The sequence below is a fragment of the Macrobrachium nipponense genome, chromosome 30 (genome assembly GCF_015104395.2).
Source record: "Macrobrachium nipponense isolate FS-2020 chromosome 30, ASM1510439v2, whole genome shotgun sequence".
NCBI lineage: Eukaryota > Metazoa > Arthropoda > Malacostraca > Decapoda > Palaemonidae > Macrobrachium > Macrobrachium nipponense.
Window position 1 is genome coordinate 14,364,458 of NC_087218.1, and position 22,421 is coordinate 14,386,878.

Below are 22,421 nucleotides of genomic sequence, written 5' to 3' on the forward strand. Positions count from 1 at the left end.
AATGACGTATTAGACAGAGGTTTTTGCTATTTGAAAATATATTGAAAAGTTTCTAAGCTAAAAGCAAGGGAAGCTTTATATTTATGCGAGAATTTCCCCCCAACATTATATGTAGATTCATGCAGATACTGAACCCAAATCACAGAACATTAAAAAAGGACCCAATTAACTTGATATTTGCCTATTTCGTTATAATTTTTACCTCCCTGATTTTAAACTACTTTTGTCCCAAATCTTTATTTAATTGTTCTTCCTGCAATTTTTCAGCTTTTCTAAATAGCATTCAATTAGTAAGGTTTTTCTTTCCCTTTCAAACTGCCAGCTCTCTCTCTCTCTCTCTCTCTCTCTCTCTCTCTCTCTCTCTCTCTCTCTCTCCTTTCTCCAAGTTTTTGATTACATCTCGAACATGAATAGTTTTTTTAAAGTTTCGAATATCTTCCAATGTTCGTTTCCCCCAAATTTCATAGATTTTTACCCAGTCAGTAAGAGAATACCTGTTAATTTTTCTACACAGCTACTTTTACACCTCGCTGGCTAATAATTAGTTTCCATTTTTACCAAGTGGTTTCAGCTTTCATAGTCTATGAGGAGATAGACGATGGGTTTGTGTTATAATGAAGTATATTCAAAGTTCGGTTACGGTTTTACATAAGCCTTTTTGTAATTGATTTCTGTTTTAGTTTTCTAAAAATAAAAAATAAGATAAAATTAAATAAAAAAAACTGTTTTGCCGGCTTTGTCTCTGTCCATCCGCACTTTTTTCTGTCCGCCCTCAGATCTTTAAAACTACTGAGGTTAGAGGGCTGCAAATTGGTACGTTCATCATCCACCCTCCAATCAATCAAACATACCAAATTGCAACCATCTAGCCTCAGTAGTCTTTATTATATTTAAGGTTATACTTTAGCCATAATCGTACGTCTGGCAACGATATAGTTCAAGCCACCACCGGGTCTTGGTTAACGTTTTATTAGCTTTATACCGAGACCACTGATAGATTTATTTTCGGTGGCCTTTATTATACGATGCACAGAAAACTCGATTACGCCGAAGAAACTTCGGTGTATTTTTTTCTTGTTTATTTTACTTAACTCGTCGATTTTATGAAACTACTCTTTGCTGTTACCCGGGATTAAGAGAAATTTATTGAAATGATTTGAAAGGATTCCTCAGTTTACAGTAGCATGGCTTTAATTCTGTTTTATAGTGACTAAGTACAAATAACACTGATATTACTACTTTCTCCTAGCGAAAAAGAATCGGTGTAAAGAATTTCATTCATAGGAAAATATACTCACTTTATATTCTGAACCTAGGTCTTATTATATTAATATACCTTGGCACTTGAAAAATATTATGGTAGAAGCCAGCTTGGTATTTATTTACGCATTCCAATCTGACCCAATTCCTATTGGAAGGGCGGAATATGGAAAGTATTAAGAATGATTAATTGCGTGAACATTTACAGAAAATGTTGTATATTTTAGGAATATAGCACGTACACGTTTCATTTAACTAAATATTTTTTTCTCATGTATCCCAAACAGACAAGAGGGGTACCGACCTTGAGCGAGAGAACGATGCTCTAGCTGTGAGAGTGGTGGGCATAGAGTCGCTGGAGGCTGCGATGAGTGTTCGAAAGGGAAAGGATGAAGAGGCATTCCTGCCTCTCGAGGGATAAAGGTTATTATACGAATAGCGAAAATAGAAGCAGGAGTAAGTTCGAAAGCTTCGCAGTGGGTGAGACGCCATTGCAAGAGTGAGGTGTAAGCAAAAGGGCAGTTCAGGATACAAGTGATTTCTTCTTCTTCTTCTTCTTATTATTATTATTATTATTATTATTATTATTATTATTATTATTTTAAGCTGACGTTATGTCAGAACTGTTTCTTGCTCATAAAGCAGCCGTAGGTCCTTTTTGGATGTGCAATTTAGATTAATGATATGAACATTATTACTTTTTTTTGAGTCTTATGGATGTGCCACTGAAAATAATATGGGTGTGGTTACAAACCTATTTGAGCCCTAATGCACCCGTCAGTATAAGAGAAAGTGGAACAGTGATAAGTCCTGGAAAGTACGAGTATTTATCGTAAGAGAAAAAGAGCACCAACGATAAAACTCTAGGGACATCCCGCGCCGCATTCCATTTACTCTGTGTGCACAGAGTAATAGAAATACGGAAAGGAACGTCCGTAGAGTTTTATCACTATAATCTCGGACACGAAGATATACTGTTCAGTCGTATTCCACATGGGAATATATGCTTAATATAGACGAGATCGTGCATATACACAAAACCGTTGCCTACACACGCATGGCGATATATCCATTCCAACTTGCATTCATTAGGCAAAGCCGGCCCTTTAGCGGGAAGGCCATACAAACGCATGGCTTCAATGGAGGCCACGAAGGGCGTCCCTGTGACATTGCTTAATCAATCTTGTCTTTCTATTCACGGAAACCCAACGCAGCTTCTTCTATTGAAGTGACGCGGATCAGCCTCTGTAATCTTCGAGTTCTGTGCAATGTCATTCAGGTTTAATTCTGTTGCACATTTTCCATTTACGAGGAGAAAGTAATCGTCTCAGTGAAAAAAAAAAAATATTTAGAATGCTATACATATATATATATATATATATATATATATATATATATATATAGTATATATATATAGAATATATATATATATATATATATATATATATATATATATATATATATATTTTCTGAATCTTGATCGCTGTTTGCAGATTGACTTGGATTCCAAGCGAATAATCACTTCATAATATCAAGTTACACAATCTGTTCTGCAAGTGCATGAAAACCTACTTTAAAGGCAATGTTTTTAGTTGGAAAGTCTCATGTTTCAATGTGCTTATATATATATATATATATATATATATATATATATATATATATATATATATATATATATATATATATATATATATATATATATATATATATATATATATATATATAGACACATACATACATACGAACACCACAAGCAAATGGCAAGTATAAGTTCAGTACCAAGCGCTTTCACGTTTATTAACGCATCGTCAGGACAAAAGCAAATATATACGTATGTGTATATAAGGGTAGGGCAAAGGTAATAAAAATTTTGGATATGCATTAATCAGTTGCATTTATTAGACGATTCGAGGTTTCATCAAGTCGATGCCCAATAAGGGAATCGTATGAAATAGGAGAGAAGTGATCCAACAACAAAAACGATGATAGATCTAGACATAAATGGATTAAAAATAATATTCCTCGTTCAATGCGGCTATCTTCTCTTATAGGTTGTCATCCTGAGGTTTTCCATTACTTGTATTAGTCTATCAACTGACTGAATGAAAAAAAAAAAAAAGTCCATCACTTTTATGAAGGCGAATCATTTCATCTGCAACAGTAACTTCTACCTACCAGACTTAGTTGATTAAAAATCTTTTAGTGGTCGACCGAACTGTTTCCATTCACGATAAGTGAATTTTATTCAGCAGCAGTATTTGAGATCATCACATGAGAAATATATATGATTCATTTCAAATCAAAATCATTCGCTTTTCGTTTTACAATGTTTAACTTCTCAACTGACTTTTAAGTTACTAGCAAATAACATTTTATTCTGATATCCTTACATGATCCTGGTAAATTAACTAATAAGGATTAATCTATGTATTTATGAAGGAGTTACACGTCTCCAAAATTTGCTGTAAAATTTAGCAATTGACATTTGGATAAAAGTGAAAGTAAAACTTTATACTTGCGTCATAGGTTTCCATTCTCCATTTATAATACCATAACCAAGTTCTGTTTAACCAACATATAACGTTTACCTATGTAACACGAGGCAACGCTATTTCAGTCCGATACAACCCATTCTGCTCTTCCCAGCAACAATCCATTAAAGAAACATCGTCCCAGCAAAGCAACAAGGTGGACAGAGGCCTCGAACCGAGTCGAATGATTTATGAATTGAAGGGGGAATTTAATGCCTCCGTGGAATAGTTACCCGTCTATAACAAGGGCTCTCGGTACCTGGTTCCTGGAAGCCTAAAGAGGGAGGATCTCTTATCAGTAGTGTTTAGGCTTCCAGGAACCAGCGGCCGAAATCCTCTTTAGTGAGAAGGGCATTTCACATCGGAGGCTTTGTCTTTGACCTTGGCTGATTTCGTCATGAAAGAGAAACAATGACCTATAAACAGACACCAACTGATGAATTTCTCACTAATTTTGGACTCTGGCCTGGGAACGAAATTATTTTTTTGACAGACATTCTGAATGAAACATAGTTCAAGTTATTGAAAATGAAAGATTCACAGACATCAAGGATATCCAGTGCCCAATTCCTTGCACTTTTCTGGTTACAACTTTCCGTCAAATGAATCCTTCGAAACCCATTTTTGACAGTTATATACTACGGAAATGGTAATTGTTAAAAAAATTTAGGCATGTGACCTGTCAATTAGTATTACAATGATTATCATTGTAGTTTCTATTATTTCAATTATTATTATCATCAATATTCATCTTGTGAATAATTAGTTAATGCATTGTACTTGTTTTTAATATGGCGTTTTAAAACATTTTTCTTGGCATTCTGGCATTTCAGTTTCCTCTAAATTATAATCTACTGAAAATCCCCTACTTCCAAATTCATATTTGGACATCATAACTGGCAACTATTTCATGTTTTAACTGTCATAAACTTACATTAAGGAAGAAACTGTACTGGTCACGATGTGTTTAAATTGATGAGATGCTGCTATCATGTCAACTATATTATATTCATGTGAGTCATGGCTAAATGGTGATATTAAACCCATCGAAAAGCAATATAAATGGTGTATTAAACAACTTTTGGGGGTCAGAAAAACTACTAATAATGACGTATGTATAGTAGAACTGAGACTTCTGCCGATGAGGGCATTAATAAAATCGAGGCAAAGAAGATTCTTCAAAAAGATGTGGCTTGAAAGGAATAATATGGATGATGACCCTTTAATTCACGCCATGCGAATAATGATGAACTATAATGACTCTGTTCCGAGGTATATACGAAACCTTATCTCTGATAATACTGATGATATTGAGGAAGGAAAATGTGAACTGCAATTAAAGGTCAGAAACTCCAATTCCAATAGGATTGTGTTCTATAAAACTGTTAGCCCAGATTTAGTCGTTCATGACATTTATACAAACCAATTAAGACTTAATGAAATAGAAAGTGTATTATGGACAAGAATGCGGTTAAGTGCTCATTCATTGGCAGTTGAGACAGGTCCGGGGGAACAGAAGAGGTAGGGGCCGTCTGCCGATGGATGAGAGGTTGTGTTCATGCGGTGAAGTCCAGATAGAGACTCATGTCATTGAAAATTGTCCACGTTCGTTGCAGATCAGGCAGACATATAACGTTACCACAGCTTCAGACTTGCTAGTAACCAGAACCGATTATGATGTAGTATGTAAAGTTGTACATAAGCTTCTTTCCTTGTATTGAATGTAACACCTTATGTGTAAAATGTAATTACAGGAACTTGTTGATGGCGTATAGTTAAATTGGTTTTGTTTTAGTTTCAGTACAATATATGTGTAATTGAAATTCATTCAGTTTGTATAAGAGATTGTACAAAATCTACTGTACTTAATTTTGTAATTTGGACCAAATACTCTTTTGTAAAATTCATATTATTTTGTATAGTGGTCAATAAAAATATCTATCTATCTATCTATCTATCTATCTATCTATCTATCTATCTATCTATCTATCTATCGATCTATTTTATTTTTACTCACTCCTACACGAAACTTTCTAGGACCAAAGCTTAAAGCAACAAATATGATAATAAAAACTTCGCTCCTGAACAGATTTTCACTTCCCAGTCACGTCTCCTTAGGTACCAAGTGGAGAGTTAAGGGACTTTTACAGCTCGTAGTATACAGGAAGGAAGAAAACTCAACATGTCTCCCTGCTGATGGTCTCTTGAAAGAGAGAGAGAGAGAGAGAGAGAGAGAGAGAGAGAGAGAGAGTATGAGGAGGAGGATGAAGGTACGAATTTTTACAACTTAGGTATTTTCTTACCGCTGGATCTTCATTATTCTTTACAGAAGGCACGATTGAATTTCAGTGAAATCTTCTACCATCACCTCGAAACCAAATAAGGTTTTGTGTAAATATATATATATATATATATATATATATATATATATATATATATATATATATATATATATATATATATATATATATATATATATATATATATATATTGAAATGTGTTGCGGTTCAGTGGTATAAACACCCACTGACATTCTCCTGATAGCGTTCAGCAGCGCTGATCGAACATTATTCCCTCGATAAAGTAACGTTATTCAGTTCTTCCAAACAAATCTAAATGCAAATGATAACATGCATAATAAATGAGGGTTAACCATTGCGGCACAAAAGAGCATCGTCCTGTTTGAATGCAAAGGGGCTCTTTGGATAGCCTTGCAGAAAGTGAGCCTTTGAATTTCAGTGGACCAAACTGCGCTGCCTACGGCAGTTTCGGGTGGTTGAACTGTCACCGGGAAATGTAATACACTTAATTTCTATGTATTGTTGGTGTATATGAATACCAAAGTGTTGGACAAGTCTGGAGTGGAGTAAAGAGTGCATACCAAAGGCCAAGTTCTGGGACCTATGAGGCCATTCAACGCTGGAAACGAAATCGAGAGTATAGGTAGGTTTGAAAGGTGTAACTGGAAGAAAACCTCAAAGCAGTTGCATCATGAATTAATTGTTAGGAGAGGATGGATAGCAAAATGGAATAGAGAATTTGAATGGAGGTTCATTAAAATGAACGAAAGGGATTGCAGCTAGGGGCCAAAGGGACGCTGCAAAGAACCTTTAGTAATGTCTACAGTGCACCCCGTCAGGTGCACTGACGGATCTGATCTTCGGTTCATTAGTAAAAAAATAGTACCATTTTCATGTAATTCATAACATACTAACATACCCAAAATCAAGACGACCATAAGGCATCAATATATAAAACAATTTGTTATTGACCAGTTTATTAATTTTGGCAAGGTTAATGTGACACAAAAAAACTACCACTGGTTTGTTATAAGTGTTTTTTTTCGTGTTAGGTTAACCATGCATGTTCATAACAGGTAATTATGATTTTGCAATAGCATTAACTATTTACGACCTTCCAATCATCCAATATTACCTGGTAGAAGAATTATAGAGAATGTTTCTCATATTAGAAGACTTTGCTTATCCATTCTTATTTCCAGCATACTAAATAAAGGATTCTAAACTTAAGGGGCAAGATTTTGACACATTCTGAATCTTTCTTTCGTTAATTTACTTGCTTACAAAGAGCCCGATCAAGAGTTAGAATAAATTAAAAAGGGTTACTTGTATTAAGGAAGATCTTTGGTCCACCACAACGTTTGAATTGGTCATGATCGTCGTATTTCTAAAATGACATATCTCGTTTCTCTTGTACCATGGTTCCTTCTCTCTCTCTCTCTCTCTCTCTCTCTCTCTCTCTCTCTCTCTCTCTCACGTGTTTCCAAGTTGGATCTTTTGTTTCCTGAAGGTTAACGACCTTCTTCCTACTTCTCCATTTCCCAGGGCTCTTTTCCCGTCCATTAGAGGAAGCACTCGCAGCGGGGAAAAAACGTCCAAGGTTTAAATGACCCTTAATTTCAGAAGAAGAATTAGAAGAAGAAGAAGAAGACGACGAAATCATTTACCTGCTTCTCATGGATGGAAAAAGGGCCAAGGACACGGTGTATGTTTAAAGTTCTGAATGAGACAGACTCGAATAAAGATTAAAATATAATGAACTTTAGATAGTTTTTTGGTCCCTGTTGAAATTGAAAAGGAATTATTGTTCTGAGATAAAAGTGAATTATGTCTCTTAAACTCTCTCATACGAATTAGTGAAGGACAAGAAGAATTGTGGAAAATTACATTATACATAATAGCTCTTCCATTTTGCTATTTTTGTAAATAATGAATTTTATTTTCTCTTATGAATTGCATATTTCCTACTCCGTCCTCCCAAGTCCCTCTCTCTTGCAGTGTTTTTAATCTTAACAAACAAAACAAAGGCATATAATTATTACCCGAATATTGGTATCATTAAGCCGTGTAATCATATTTCAAGAACATAACGGCCTACACGCTAATCATTCAAAAAGACGTGATAAATTCTATACAACCTTGTTTTCCATGAGATTTTTGACGCATTCGTTTCCAAGATGACACGATATTAAAAGCAAACGCAGCGTAGGACGATGGGAAGTTTACTTAAAACCATGAAACTCGAAAACCAATGACGGTAATTGTCTGATTTTTGGCAAGTGGTACAATGAGTTTGGGTTCTGCGAAAACTTATGGGGACCTTTTTTATTTCAGAAAAAAAAAAAACAGTAATTCAGTCCCTATATATCTATTCCCCTTTTCTTACACAGTCATTATTTGGGGTTCCTCTCTCTCACTGGCCTCTTCTTTCAGTTGCTCAGAAACCTAGCAAAGGTGGTTGCATACCGGGAATGCCCTACGAATCTCTGGTGGTTATGATATGAAAACTGTCTCAATTATTCCTCTCTATATAGGCATGAAGATTTTTTTATTTTTTTTTTATTTTTTTTTACTTACTTATTTTATTTATTTATTTATTTTTTTTTTTAGGAATTCAAGATTTTCGGCGAGCAAATAAAATTAGAGATGTTACTAGATCCCCAACATATATCGAACGGGTAACATAAACCGATAAAATTGGAGCTCTTGCTTATAATAAAAACCGTATATATATATATATATATATATATATATATATATATATATATATATATATATATATGTGTGTGTGTGTGTGTGTGTGTGTGTGTGTGTGTGTGTGTGTGTATATGTATGTATGTATGTATGTATGTAAAACTGGCTAATGGATTGTTGAGTTTATTTCATATAGAAATGCACTGGTATCCAATTTACAACAACAGCAACAACCAATGATAATAATAATAATAATAATAATAATATAATAATAATAATAATAATAATAATAATAATACAATAATAATAATAATAGGATATCATGTGTGTCTAGATAGTCATTTTTTATTTTTTTTAATATTCACTTGAATTATACAAACTCTTAATGAAAAAAAAAAAACGGAATGACAGCGCTCGTGATTTCAAAGTAATTCAGGGCAACAGGCGTAACTATAACTAAAAAAAAAAAAATTACGTTACCGAATAAAATTACTTCCCCTGCAAATGCACAAATGCATTATATAAATTTGCATAAAATGAAACGTTAAATCCGATTACACAACATATAATACAGGCACGAAAAACAAAAACGGATTATGCTTTTAACAATGTTCCGAGCTGAATATACTAGACTTCTCCTTCACTCTTTTTTTTCTTTTTTTTGAGTTGATAACCTAATATTCATTCATCCGATTAAGAGGGCTTTTGTTTTATCTACGCGGATCTACTAAGTCGAGCTTATCTTATTTATTTGGTGTTAACTGTAAGAGCAATTACTGAATTCATTTTTACGTATCTTTTATCACTGAATTATTTTTTTTACGCCTGAAGGTTATTTGTTTGATTAAATTCTGGTATGCCGAAAGGCAAAAATGAATTATACTTAAATAATTCGTATCCTTTGCGAGTTGTTTGAGATTATAAACGTAATTTTTCTTGTTAATCAATAAAGAGACTTCAGCAGATGATGCACATAACCTAAAAGACTTGCGGAGCCTCTCATCCTATTTCGAAATGTCATTTCACCTATGTCGTGTAACACTTCTCGCCTTAAATAATTCACTAACATTCGAAATATTCTCGTGAGAAGGACGTCGGAGAAGCTGATGAATCTTCACATAAAGAGAAATACTTTCAGGTCCACAAGAAAGTTACGTGAAAAACGTGGGACTGAAATGTATACCTCGAGAAATGCAAACGTTTGAGGACACGTTGGTTGGACCATACGGAAAGGGCTAGCAAATAGAGCATAGAGGGAGAAATGTGCCCATAAGAATGCCCACAAAGCACTTCTAAACATGACGGCAGGAAGATGAACGAATAGCATGGGAGCATTTCATGCAACTAGGAAATAAAGAGACGAAAAGGTGAAAGGAAAAAAAGCTGTGATAAAGAGACCGTCAAGGCTGAAACGCGGCCAGCTCCTGAGAACCTCTACTAACATCTGAAAAACGAGAGGCGCTGCGCTGCTCTAATGTTGATAATTCACGAAGGAAAGGTATTTGTTCAGCTCAGGTGTTCTTTCTTCTTAGAGTACATGACAAGGGCCTATTCCACCAGGGGATTCCCCTGGTGGAAGGCGACGAGAATAATGTATCCCGTGTTGAAAGCAAAGGAGAGAGTTCCTTTCTCCTTTTCACTGGAGTTGTAACGAAATGTAGTACGTTGGAATAGCAAGGGAGAGCGACTGCTACTTGCTACTTACATATATGACCTCTGGAATAATAAGAAAAATTATATTGAAACAGAGACTAACTTTTATAAATGCACTAAATGTTTAACGACGATTTTTTTTTTTTTAAATCTCAAGAGGCAAATATTGAGCTTAGGATTCATTACGATATTATTACTGACAACCATTACTATCATTAACATTATTCGTGTTTTACCTTTTTTATACAAAAAGATTCACTAGACACATTAGTTACGCGTCTACGACTGAAATTTTGCAAGAACTCATTAGGGTCTTGAACGAATACTATTGTTTTAATTCTATCAGTCGGGAAGGTTGCAAACAATTCTCTGAATGAGACCTCGTATAAGTTACGATTGAATTTCATTACAGTAATAGTTCAGAGATGGTTTTATGAAATTAAATACTTATAATATAGAAAATACAAGGGGAGAGATTATCGTAGCTTTCCATCAAAAAACTTATGTATTAAAAAAAAACATATCATAATATTAAGTAAATGAGTGTGGGAAAAATACATAAGAAAGACGTACATGCTCATCATAACATATAACGACTAAAAGGTAATGGTAACTCTTGATTACTCTGGATTACTGATCACAAAATTATCACTTTCTCTCTCTCTCTCCCCCTCTCTCTATCTCTCTCTCCCCCCCCCCTCTCTCTCCAACCGTTTTTTTTTTTTCACTAAACCAAACTGGCCCACTGAATCTTCCTACTTTGATCTTTTCTAATCTCTTCGAGAAATCCAGGACTCATGATTAAAGTTTGTTTTATGACGGACCAGGGCTTTTTCAACGTATGTAATATATATAACTGCGTTATATTATATGTTACATTCCGCTTGTACAGACTGGGGATCTTCCGAGACGGTAGTCAGCATAAAATTCTCAAATAAACAAATAAACTGACAATTCTTAAGTTGGATAACATGCTAAAATTATGTATCATACTATCAATGGGTAATGTCAATCTTACAGTAAGTACATACCCGTACAAATGCTTAGTTTATATATATATATATATATATATATATATATATATATATATATATATATATATATATATATATATATATATATATATATATACGTTATATAATATATACACACACACACACACACACACACACACACACACACATATATATATATATATATATATATATATATATATATATATATATATATATATATATATATATATATATATATATATATATATATAAACAAGAAGAAATTAAATTTCCTAGAAAAACAACTCCCAACACATTTCCTGATTGGGATATGTGTAGCTTCAGTGAGCGTTCTCTCTCTCTCTCTCTCTCTCTCTCTCTCTCTCTCTCTCTCTCTCTCTCTCGCTCTCTTCTACTTAGTTTTCTTAAAGACCTTTCTCCCGATCTCCCTCTATCTTAGTTTATTTGAAGCCTCTAAGCTTTGGAAATGAATCAGTAAGGAAAATGGGTAATGAAGAACACGAATGAAAAGCTACCAGGAAAGGGAAGCAACTTCTTCCACATTAAAATACTTTGATGCGAATGTCCAGGCCAGATTTCATTTTAATGACGTCATTCGAGAGGGGGAAATCCTGAATCCGTTCCACATCCAATCTAGACTGGTTAATTGCCATCTTGGACAGCAATTACGTAAAATATTTAAGAATCAAATGGCGTATAAACGGTGTAAGAATGCATACTGTTATGTATAGCAAGAAAAATTATGACGTGGATGTATACGGAAATGACGTTCATGCATAACTGCCAAATTATTGACAAATTATAGACAATGTCGATTAAAAATTAGCACAGAGTAAATATGCTTTTATTCGGTTCTTAATTGATATCAACATCAGTACAGGCAGAATTATTATTATTATTATTTTTTTTTTTTTTTTTTTTTTTTTTTTTTTTTTTTTTTTTTTTTTTTTTTTTTTTTTTTGCTCTATCACAGTCCTCTAATTCGACTGGGTGGTATTTATAGTGTGGGGTTCCGGGTTGCATCCTGCCTCCTTAGGAGTCCATCACTTTTCTTACTATGTGTGCCGTTTCTAGGATGACACTCTTCTGCATGAGTCCTGGAGCTACTTCAGCCTCTAGTTTTTCTAGATTCCTTTTCAGGGATCTTGGGATCGTGCCTAGTGCTCCTATGATTATGGGTACGATTTCCACTGGCATATCCCATATCCTTCTTATTTCTATTTTCAGATCTTGATACTTATCCATTTTTTTTCCCTCTCTTTCTCTTCAACTCTGGTGTCCCATGGTATTGCGACATCAATGAGTGATACTTTCTTCTTGACTTTGTCAATCAACGTCACGTCTGGTCTGTTTGCACGTATCACCCTATCCGTTCTGATACCATAGTCCCAGAGGATCTTTGCCTGATCGTTTTCTATCACTCCTTCAGGTTGGTGCTCGTACCACTTATTACTGCAAGGTAGCTGATGTTTCTTGCACAGGCTCCAGTGGAGGGCTTTTGCTACTGAATCATGCCTCTTTTGTACTGGTTCTGTGCAAGTGCCGGGCATTCACTTGCTATGTGGTTTATGGTTTCATTTTTCGTATTGCACTTCCTACATATGGGAGAGATGTTATTTCCGTCTATCGTTCTTTGAACATACTGGTTCTTAGGGCCTGATCTTGTGCCGCTGTTATCATTCCTTCAGTTTCCTTCTTTAGCTCTCCCCTCTGTAGCCATTGCCAATTGTCATCTCTGGCTAGTTCTTTTAGTCTGTCTCATGTATTGTCCGTGCATTGGTTTGTTGTGCCAGTCTCTGTTCTGTCTGTCTTCTCCTGTATCTGTATATTTCTGGGTCTTCGTCTACTTTTATCAGTCCTTCTTCCCATGCAACTCTTTAGCCACTCGTCTTCACTGGTTTTCAGATATTGCCCCAGTGCTCTGTTCTCGAGGTTAACGCAGTCCGCTATACTTAGTAGTCTCCCTCCTTCCTTTCGTGTTATGTATAGTCTGTCCGTATTTGCTCTTGGTGTAGTGCTTTGTGTATGGGTCATATGTTTTCCTGGTTTTCTGATCTATGGTGCGGAGTTCTGCCTTCGTCCATTCCACTATTCCTGCGCTGTATCTGATTACTGGCACTGCCCATGTGTTTATAGGCTTTTATCATATTTCCGCCGTGAGTTTTGACTTGAGTATCGCCTTGAGTCTCTACATACATTCTTTTCCTGATCGTGTCCTTCATCTCTTGGTGTTTTATATCCCCTCCTTCCATTATTCCCAGGTATTTGTATCCTGTCTCATCTATGTGTTTGATGTTGCCTCCCATCTGGTAGGGTTTTATCCTTCAGTTCTCGTTACTTTTGCCTTTTGTATGTTGACTAAGGCGCATTTTTCTCTTCCAAACTCCATCCTGATGTCCCCCAGATACAATCCTTACAGTCTGGATTAGGGTATCTATTTCCTTGATGCTCTTACCATACAGCTTGATGTCGTCCATGAACATCAGATGGTTGATTCTGTTGCTCTTTTCTTGAGTTGGTACCCGGCATCCATCTTCTGTAGTACTTTGTCATGGGAATCATGGCTACTACGAAGAGTAGTGGGGACAGTGAGTCGCCCTGGAAGATCCATCTCCTGATATTAAACCTCTGCTAGTCTTATTCCAGAGCTTGTAAGTATTGTATTCCAGTTGCGCATTGTATTTTGAGAAAGCTGATGGTGTTTTCCTCTGCCCCATATATTTCAGGCATTCTATTAGCCATGTGTGGTATCATGTCGAAGGCTTCTTATAGTCTATCCATGCCATGCTTAGGTTGGTTTTCCTTCTCCTACTGTTCTTCATTACCATTTTGTCTATGAGGAGCTGGTCTTTTGTGCCCCTACACTTCCTTCTGCAGCCTTTCTGTTGGTGGGGTATGGTGTTTGTCTCCTCTAGGTAGTTGTATAGCCTTTCACTGATTGATACCTGTTAGTAACTTCCACATTATTGGTAGACAGGTGATAGGCCTGTAGTTACTGGCTATATTTCCCTTACTCTTGTCTTTTTGTACTAAGGATGTTCTTCCTGTGGTCATCATTTGGGTGCTTGGTGATTTGAGATACAATGCTGGAGTTGTTCTGCTATTCGTGGGTGTAGGGCCTTGAAGTTTTTGAGCCAGTATCCATGGACTTCATCGGGACCTGGGGCTTTCAGTTTGGTTTCATTTTCTTTAGTTGGTGTCTGACTGTGTCTGTCGTGATGTCTGTGAATCTTTGTTTTATTCTCCCTGTTTCTTCTTCCTTGACTTCCTGGAGCCATGTTGCATGTTTGTTGTGTGATACCGGATTGCTCCATATGTTTTCCCAGAGTCTCTTACTTGGTTCGGCTTCAGGAATTTCTGGGTGGTTGTCTTCCCCTCTTAGTTGCTGTATAGTCTTTTCTGGTTGGTTTCCGAATAGTTTGTTCTGGTGGGATCCCTTTATTCCTGTTCATGTACCGTTGGATCTTATGTGTTTTTGCTTTAAGCCTCTGTTTTACATCTTCTATTGCGTTGTTTAGTCCCCTCTCTTGTACTTTGTATTTCTCGTTGAGTTCCTCCCTTGTTTTCTTGCTTCTTAGCCTTTTTCTGCCATCTCTTTCAGTTTACTCAAGTCAGATCTCATCACCATGATTTGCTTTTCCAGGGCAGGCGCCTTTTCCAAGGAGGTTGCTCTTTTGGTTTCTGTTGGGTTGGTTGTGCTGGGTGGTGTTGGTGTTCGAATCCCCATCAGTTCTGCTACTAATCTTGCTCCTGCATATGTCAAGTTTATTTGTTTCTGTGATACTGGTGGTGTGTATTATGCCCATTATTTCATTGACCTCACTTGTTTTCTCCCTTAATTTCTTGGTGTTGTAGGCTTTCATGGAGGGGATCTTTATTCTCTCTGTATCTGGCTCCATCCATTGTCTAATCTTTTCTACCCATTCCGTCCTCTCTGTTACTTCGTCGGTGTTTCTTCGTGTGTCGTTGTTTGATACCTCATCCTCCCTGTCGTCTTCTGTGGCATCGTCTCTCAGTTCGTCTTCGTGTAACTCGTTGTCGTGTGACATTTCCCTTTCCAGTTCTTCTCTTTCTGTTGGGGAGAGCCAGTTGTTTTTCTTTATGTTCCTTACTTGGTCTGCAGCCTCTGCTCTGTTTGGGGGGTGTTATTCCTCTCATTCCAGATGTTGACCAGTCTTCTTCTATATCCTCTCTCCGTCGGGTTGCTTCTGATGTAGCATCTCCATATTTCCTTATTTTCTTCTCTTGTCCATTTCTTCCTTTTTGCTTCTTTAGCTCCAATCTCAGGCAGTTGATTACTGTCGTTGTGGTGATCAGTTGCTGGATGACGACCTCCAAGTACCTGACCGTCTTCCCCTTTATTATTATTATTATTATTATTATTATTATTATTATTATTATTATTACGAAGGAGACCCTCTCTCAAGTATACTTTTAATAAAGTGCATTATTATTATTATTATTATTATTATTATTATTATTATTATTATTATTATTATTATTATTATTATTATTATTATTATTATGGGTAACGTGACTGGGTTTATCCATTAGATCGGATTTAACTTTGTTCATTATATTGGTTAATTTTATTAAACTTTAATATCTACGTTCACATTACTAAACTTACACTCAATCTTTCTATAAGTTTTTTTATCAACTGAATTATTTTGAGAACATCTACTGAAAGATGAAACAACTAGATTTACAATGAAAATATAACTTAATATCAGTAAAAAATATTTTAGTACATTACAAAATAATACGCTAGTCTGGAGTCATTACAGTTTTACTTTTGATACTGAAAAAATATGGGGGGGGGGGGGGAATTTCAAATATGGTTACCTAAGTAGCCAAATGACATTACTAAAGTGCTACCGAGAACGGCAATTTACTTGACATTTCTCCTGACCGATGTGACATTTGAGCTTCCAGTTAGATTTAGTTATTAGTGAAGTTGATATGAATCTCCCCTTTATCATAATTTTACACCAGAGAAAGTTATTCGTCTGCCATAAACTGATTTATATTATTGTACTTTGATAGAAATGAATTTACCACGATTAAGTCATTTTATTTTGTCCAAGGGAGCTGTTTCTGTAGAGAGCGACGCAGGTGCAGGATTGATATGTTTCTCGGTAATTCACTTACACAAACGGGTAACATTATAAAAAATATACTGTCACTAGCTTAATTAACACGGTCTCATGGTAAGAAGTATGTTATAGAATAACAAATACAACAAATATGTTAAGAAAGCCGCGGGGAGGATTCTGTCAACTTTATTTAATTTGAAAGAGGAAGAAACCAGCAATGAGGGAATTCATCATAAACTTTTGACGTGAAGATGACAGCAACGATGACGAACGTCCCTCTCACATCACAGATGAAACTGACGAGGAAACTTACAGGCTTCTCTCTCTCTCTCTCTCTCTCTCTCTCTATATGATAAGATGTTTAGAATTTAAACTTAACATTTGCATCACTGGGATGTTTTAGTCAAATGATCTCTCTCTCTCTCTCTCTCTCTCTCTCTCGCTCTCTCTCTCTCTCTCTCTCTCATATGATAAGATGTTCAGAATTTAAACTTAACATCTGCATCACTGGGATGTTTTAGTTAAATGATCTCTCTCTCTCTCTCTCTCTCTCTCTCTCTCTCTCTCTCTCTCTCTCTCTCTCTAATATTACGTATAACTATAATCCCCATTTCCACTATATTTTTTCCTGTACAATACGCCTGAGTTTTTTTTTATTCAACGGATAATATATCTTTCTACCTGAGTGGAAGAAGGAAAATGAAAATTTTGTGTTCCCTTTTGATTTTAGACACAACAAAAAAAAGGAAAAAAACAAACACAAAAAAAACAAATTAACAATTCTCATTCCTCCGCGAGATGAGGAGGAGGAGGAGGAGGAGGAGGAGGAGGAGGAGGAGGAGGAGGAGGATGGAGGAGGAGGAGGAGGAGGGAAGAGTACGGAAATAAGGCCTCGGTAAAATTCACATACGAATGTTTTAATCTCCATGGAAATTATAGTTCTACTTGGAGGAAATATGTGTTAAGTATAACAGTAAAAAACAACTTTATAGGAAAATATGATAGTTTGCTAGTGGTACTTGATGAAATTGAAACTCTTTCAGGTTATATTCTCGATTGCCTTTTCGTGCACGTGGAGATGGTGCTATCACTAGAGTAAATAGAGATGGCAACAGGAATATGATAAAATATGAAAAATAGAGAATTAGTCTAAATCAGCACAAAGAGAAGAGGAAATCGAAGGAAGAATATGTATATATATATATATATATATATATATATATATATATATATATATATATATATACATACATACAACATACATACATGCATACATACAACATATATACATACATACATATACAAAACATATACATGTTTGTACATAATGTATATAAGTATACACACTATTTCTTTTATAAAAATAATGTATTGGAAAGAGGCAATGATAACATCGAAGCAATCACCCATCCCGTACTATTAACAGTTTGAGCCTTATAAAACCTCTCAAACTTTTGCCGTTGAGTCATGAATATTATATATAATACTGCCTTATTCAGGAGGCAGAGGAAAACTACCGAAGATTCATTTACAATTTTTATGACATTAACACTCTGGATTCCCCGATTTTCCAAAAAAATAAAAAAATAAATAAAAAACCCAGCATCCTTAATCTCTCCACTTGTTGCTGTTGAAGATTCGTCTGTCTCTTCTGGTATATTTTATTGGGTTTCTTCATTTTGTGTAGGAACCCTTTAGACCTTTCGGGACGTGAGACTGCCATTTGTGTCTCTTATCATAAATAAATATAGACACAAAAGCCTCCGAATGACATCAATGTACAGAAGCGACTTTTGACAATGCAAACAATAGTCACAACGTTGTTGTTATTGTTGGTGGTGGAGGGGGGGCGGGCGGTGGAGGCAAGAAGGCCTTTTGGAAAAGCCTAAAAAAGGTTTCAAAAATTGCTTTGCTTTGCGTTAGGGATACAGGAATTTTAGGATAGGATATTTATGATTTATTTATTAGAATGAAAATGTAAAAATTTATAATTATAATGTGCTTGTTAAGCAGTGCAGAAAATTTTTTCTAATAAGATATAGTGTATTTATCATAATTTTTGTTGGTCAAACAATGCAATATTTGACTGTAGATTTTAGCATGCGCCTCGGGTATGCTGGAGGTCGGGTCACGCCTTGTTTTTTCTTACATGCATACATGCATATTTATAAAAACGGAATCGTAATACTGACATAAATTACGAAACTAATACAACAGTTCCTTTTGAAAGGATTTATTTGAATCTTAAAATAAGTAAATTTCTTAAATTTCCGGTTTAGTAAAACATGTCTGGAATTCTAGCCGTGGACAGAGACAGGAATTCGCAGCATAGTGATTGCTTTATTTTAAACCAGCGGGAGACAAGACCATCCATCTCCCCTCCCCCCCCCCTCCCACCCCCTACCCCTCCCCCTACCCACGTCGGCATTCGGCCTTTTTTTGTCGTATCTTTTTTCTCCTACTCCAGAGGAGACGAGGAAGTGCTTCCAATTATTACTGCTGTCGTCAACTCTTGAGGCAAATTCGACTTTAGAGAAACAATAAAAAGATTCCCGAATGAGATGCATTGGCGAATAAGTGATATAAATCACACATCTTTAACGGAAATGCCTGATATTTCACTGTTTCCTTTTTTTTAAGTTTGAAAGTTTGTTATTTATAAAATTGGTATTGATAAATTACATGTCCATCATACATTTTTAACAAAAGGAAATGCCTGTCATTTCACTCATTTTCCATTTTTAAAAGCTAGTTACTATTTTTGAAATATATATCTTCCATCGAGGAACAATATTCATCAAATACAACTTGCTGACGTTCTTGGGAGAAACAAGAATACAAGTTAAAGGATTAAGGAAAAGAACATCACGCAGCGTGAGACACTGTCATTGTAGAGTGAACATGATTCAGGTTATCTGTATGCAAATTTGCCAAATGCCCCTTTTCCCCCAAACATTGAATTAGAATCAATTTGACCTAACGTGGCAGACTTTAATAAACTAGTTGGGGAAGCGTTGATTCGCCAACTGTGACAAGATTTACAAACACCCTGAAGACTTAAGACCTATCAGTATCAGTACTCCAATTTCATATTGCGACTGGATTTCTTTATGATCATCTAATGTTCCTAAAAGCGAATGAAGTTTTGCACTTTATATATATATATATATATATCAAAAATAGATATACTATATATATAGTATATATATATATATATATATATATATATATATATATATATATATACACACACACACACACGCACATATATATATATATATATATATATATATATATATATATATATATATATATATATATATATACATATATATATATATATATAGTATATATATATATATATATATATATATATATATATATATATATATATATATATATATATATATATATATACATATATATATATATATACATATATATATGTATGTATGTATTGTTCAGTACACTCCCATTTCGTCAATCAAGTGATATTTCGCACATTACTCTTGTTAAACTGTGTGGATATTGTCGATTTATCATTTATTATCATGTATCTCATGTGTCCAGACTGTGTGTGTTATTGTCTCTACTTTATATATTGCCTGTCTATGGCCTTGAGCTGAAATAAATACTATTATTACTATTATTCTCGCTTATTTTTTCTTTTCCCTCGCCTCTCTTTGTCCTATTTGCTAATCTCCATGTGACGGCCTTGAGCTGAAATAAAACCTATTATTATTATTATTATTATTATTATTATTATTATTATTATTATTATTATTATTATTATTATTATTATCGCTTCTTTCATCCTTTTCTCATACCTCTCGTTATGTCCTATTTACTATTCCCAGACTCTCTCCAGTTGCAGGCCCCAGGTCATTATCGCCGCAACATGGCATCCCTTGTCTGACGATCGGCTTAATCGGTAACACGGCAAAGTGTCAGAGTATTAATATGTTCTAAATTACACAGACTCAGGTTCGGGCAAACACGTATAGAATTATATCATAGGATATACCGAGACTCCGAATTCGTTCAAAAACATCACTTCGGTTAGTCATGTGGATAGCCGCTTTTGTCACACAATACTTCGGTTTTTCACTGAATCATACGGAATTTTACTCGTCTACTGACATCAAAACTGCCGTGAGAGAAGTAGACGAAAGTTGAACAGCTATGAGGTCTAAACATTATCTGTACGGTAGGGATTTTCTACCGTTACTAACAAATAGACTATTGGACTCCCAATGGGGTGGGGGTTGGAGGGCGGGGGTGGGGGGGGTAGAGGAAATGTGAAGACTTTTTGAAGTGGACCCTCAAACTTGTCTGTCACCACTCGAATATCAATGAGGGTCAGCCTCCACAGTTAGAGAGAGTGAAGGGTCGATTTAACAAAAAAGAACACTGGTCAACGAATTATATTGCACCTCAGAAAAGCTCTACATATATATTCATCTGCGTTCTAACTGCTTTTTTCTTGACACATTTTTCGTTTTTGTTTAAACTGGTGTTATCTGTAATATTACATAGTGCTACTGAACCTACCACTAATAGTTGGTAATCTGTTGTCTGGTGGAGGTGAGTTGATTTTGACTGTCAATACTAAACTTGAATTTAACAACAAAACTACTTCCTGCTCATTTCTCTTGGATTTACACACTGTGGTGGTAGAGGGCATGGGGTCGAATCCTAGTCAGATTAGGAGCATGTGCACATTGTTATTGTTACTCTTGGGAGGAATTGATTCAAGAGATACATTTGATAATAAGGGGTATTGTTGGATCAATATTCGATAGACTGAAATGTCACGTTTTAAGTTAGCGATGAAATTTACATGCATGCATAAAAGTACACGCACGTGCACACACACATACGCACGTACAAATTTATACTGAGAGAGAGAGAGAGAGAGAGAGAGAGAGAGAGAGAGAGAGAGAGAGAGAGAGAGAGAGAGAGAGATTAACTGTGATTCTATTCTTGTTTTCCGGAATACAAATGCCAACATCCAATGATAATCATTCATAAAAAAAATTCCTGGAAACTTTTCACTGCTCCAGAACCAGCCAGCGTCGTAACAAATTGAAACGTCAAAAACCGAACGACGGCAAGAAAACCCGACAAAAGGAAATGTACGGAAAAACTACGTGCAATTCCTTCCACTCTCACATACTTCAGGTACGGTGGGTACGACGACGAAGAGGTCTTGCGATGCCTAACCAAGCGAAGAAATATTCCGTATCAATTTAGCTTTCCAACATTCCCTGGAAGGTGTCTCTTTCGGGGTTTCCCATTCAGAAGTCTGGAACTGGAAAAAGAAATAGGAAAGCAGCGTGAGGTCGAGGAGCATGAGAATGTTCGTCCAAAGTAATGTGACGCCATTACCCTAGAAGTGCCCAAATTGTCCCCAGAAATCTGGACAGAGTCAGAAGTTATTTATGGAAGGAGAACAAACCAAGGTCCTTGTACATAACAAGTAATATTGGATTTTATTCCTATTTGAGATGATGCTACGCTTTCTAACATCTAGTACACAAAACCAGATTTCTAGGCACCTAAATTTGTTTTGTTGGATTTTTTATTTGTGGGGTGGGGCGGGGGAGGGGAGGCTAACATTTTATCCGTTTCAACGAAACTAACATTACTGTAGCTAGAGAGAGAGAGAGAAAGAGAGAGAGAGAGATAATTATTATTACATAACGTTTAATTTATTCATCTAAAGCAAAATCAACGTATATAATTCAGTCCTTCTGAATACATCTGCATTAAGATTCGTAAGTACAGAAGTAAAGATTTCGAGGTCAAAATGAATCTCCATCCAGAAACGCGGTCTGATTTCCTGTACTACAATATGGAAATATATTTCCT

At 35.5% G+C, this 22,421-nt stretch overlaps 1 protein-coding gene across 1 annotated transcript in view; it reads left to right on the forward strand.

Annotated features, from left to right (window-relative positions):
• Positions 1–22,421, forward strand: part of LOC135201974 (histone H3.v1-like) — a 162,086-nt gene that overhangs the window by 132,645 nt on the left and 7,020 nt on the right. The window contains exon 3 of the mRNA XM_064231251.1: positions 21,732–21,920. Within this exon, the coding sequence (XP_064087321.1) occupies positions 21,732–21,920 (189 nt within the window). The remainder of the gene's footprint in view (positions 1–21,731; positions 21,921–22,421) is intronic.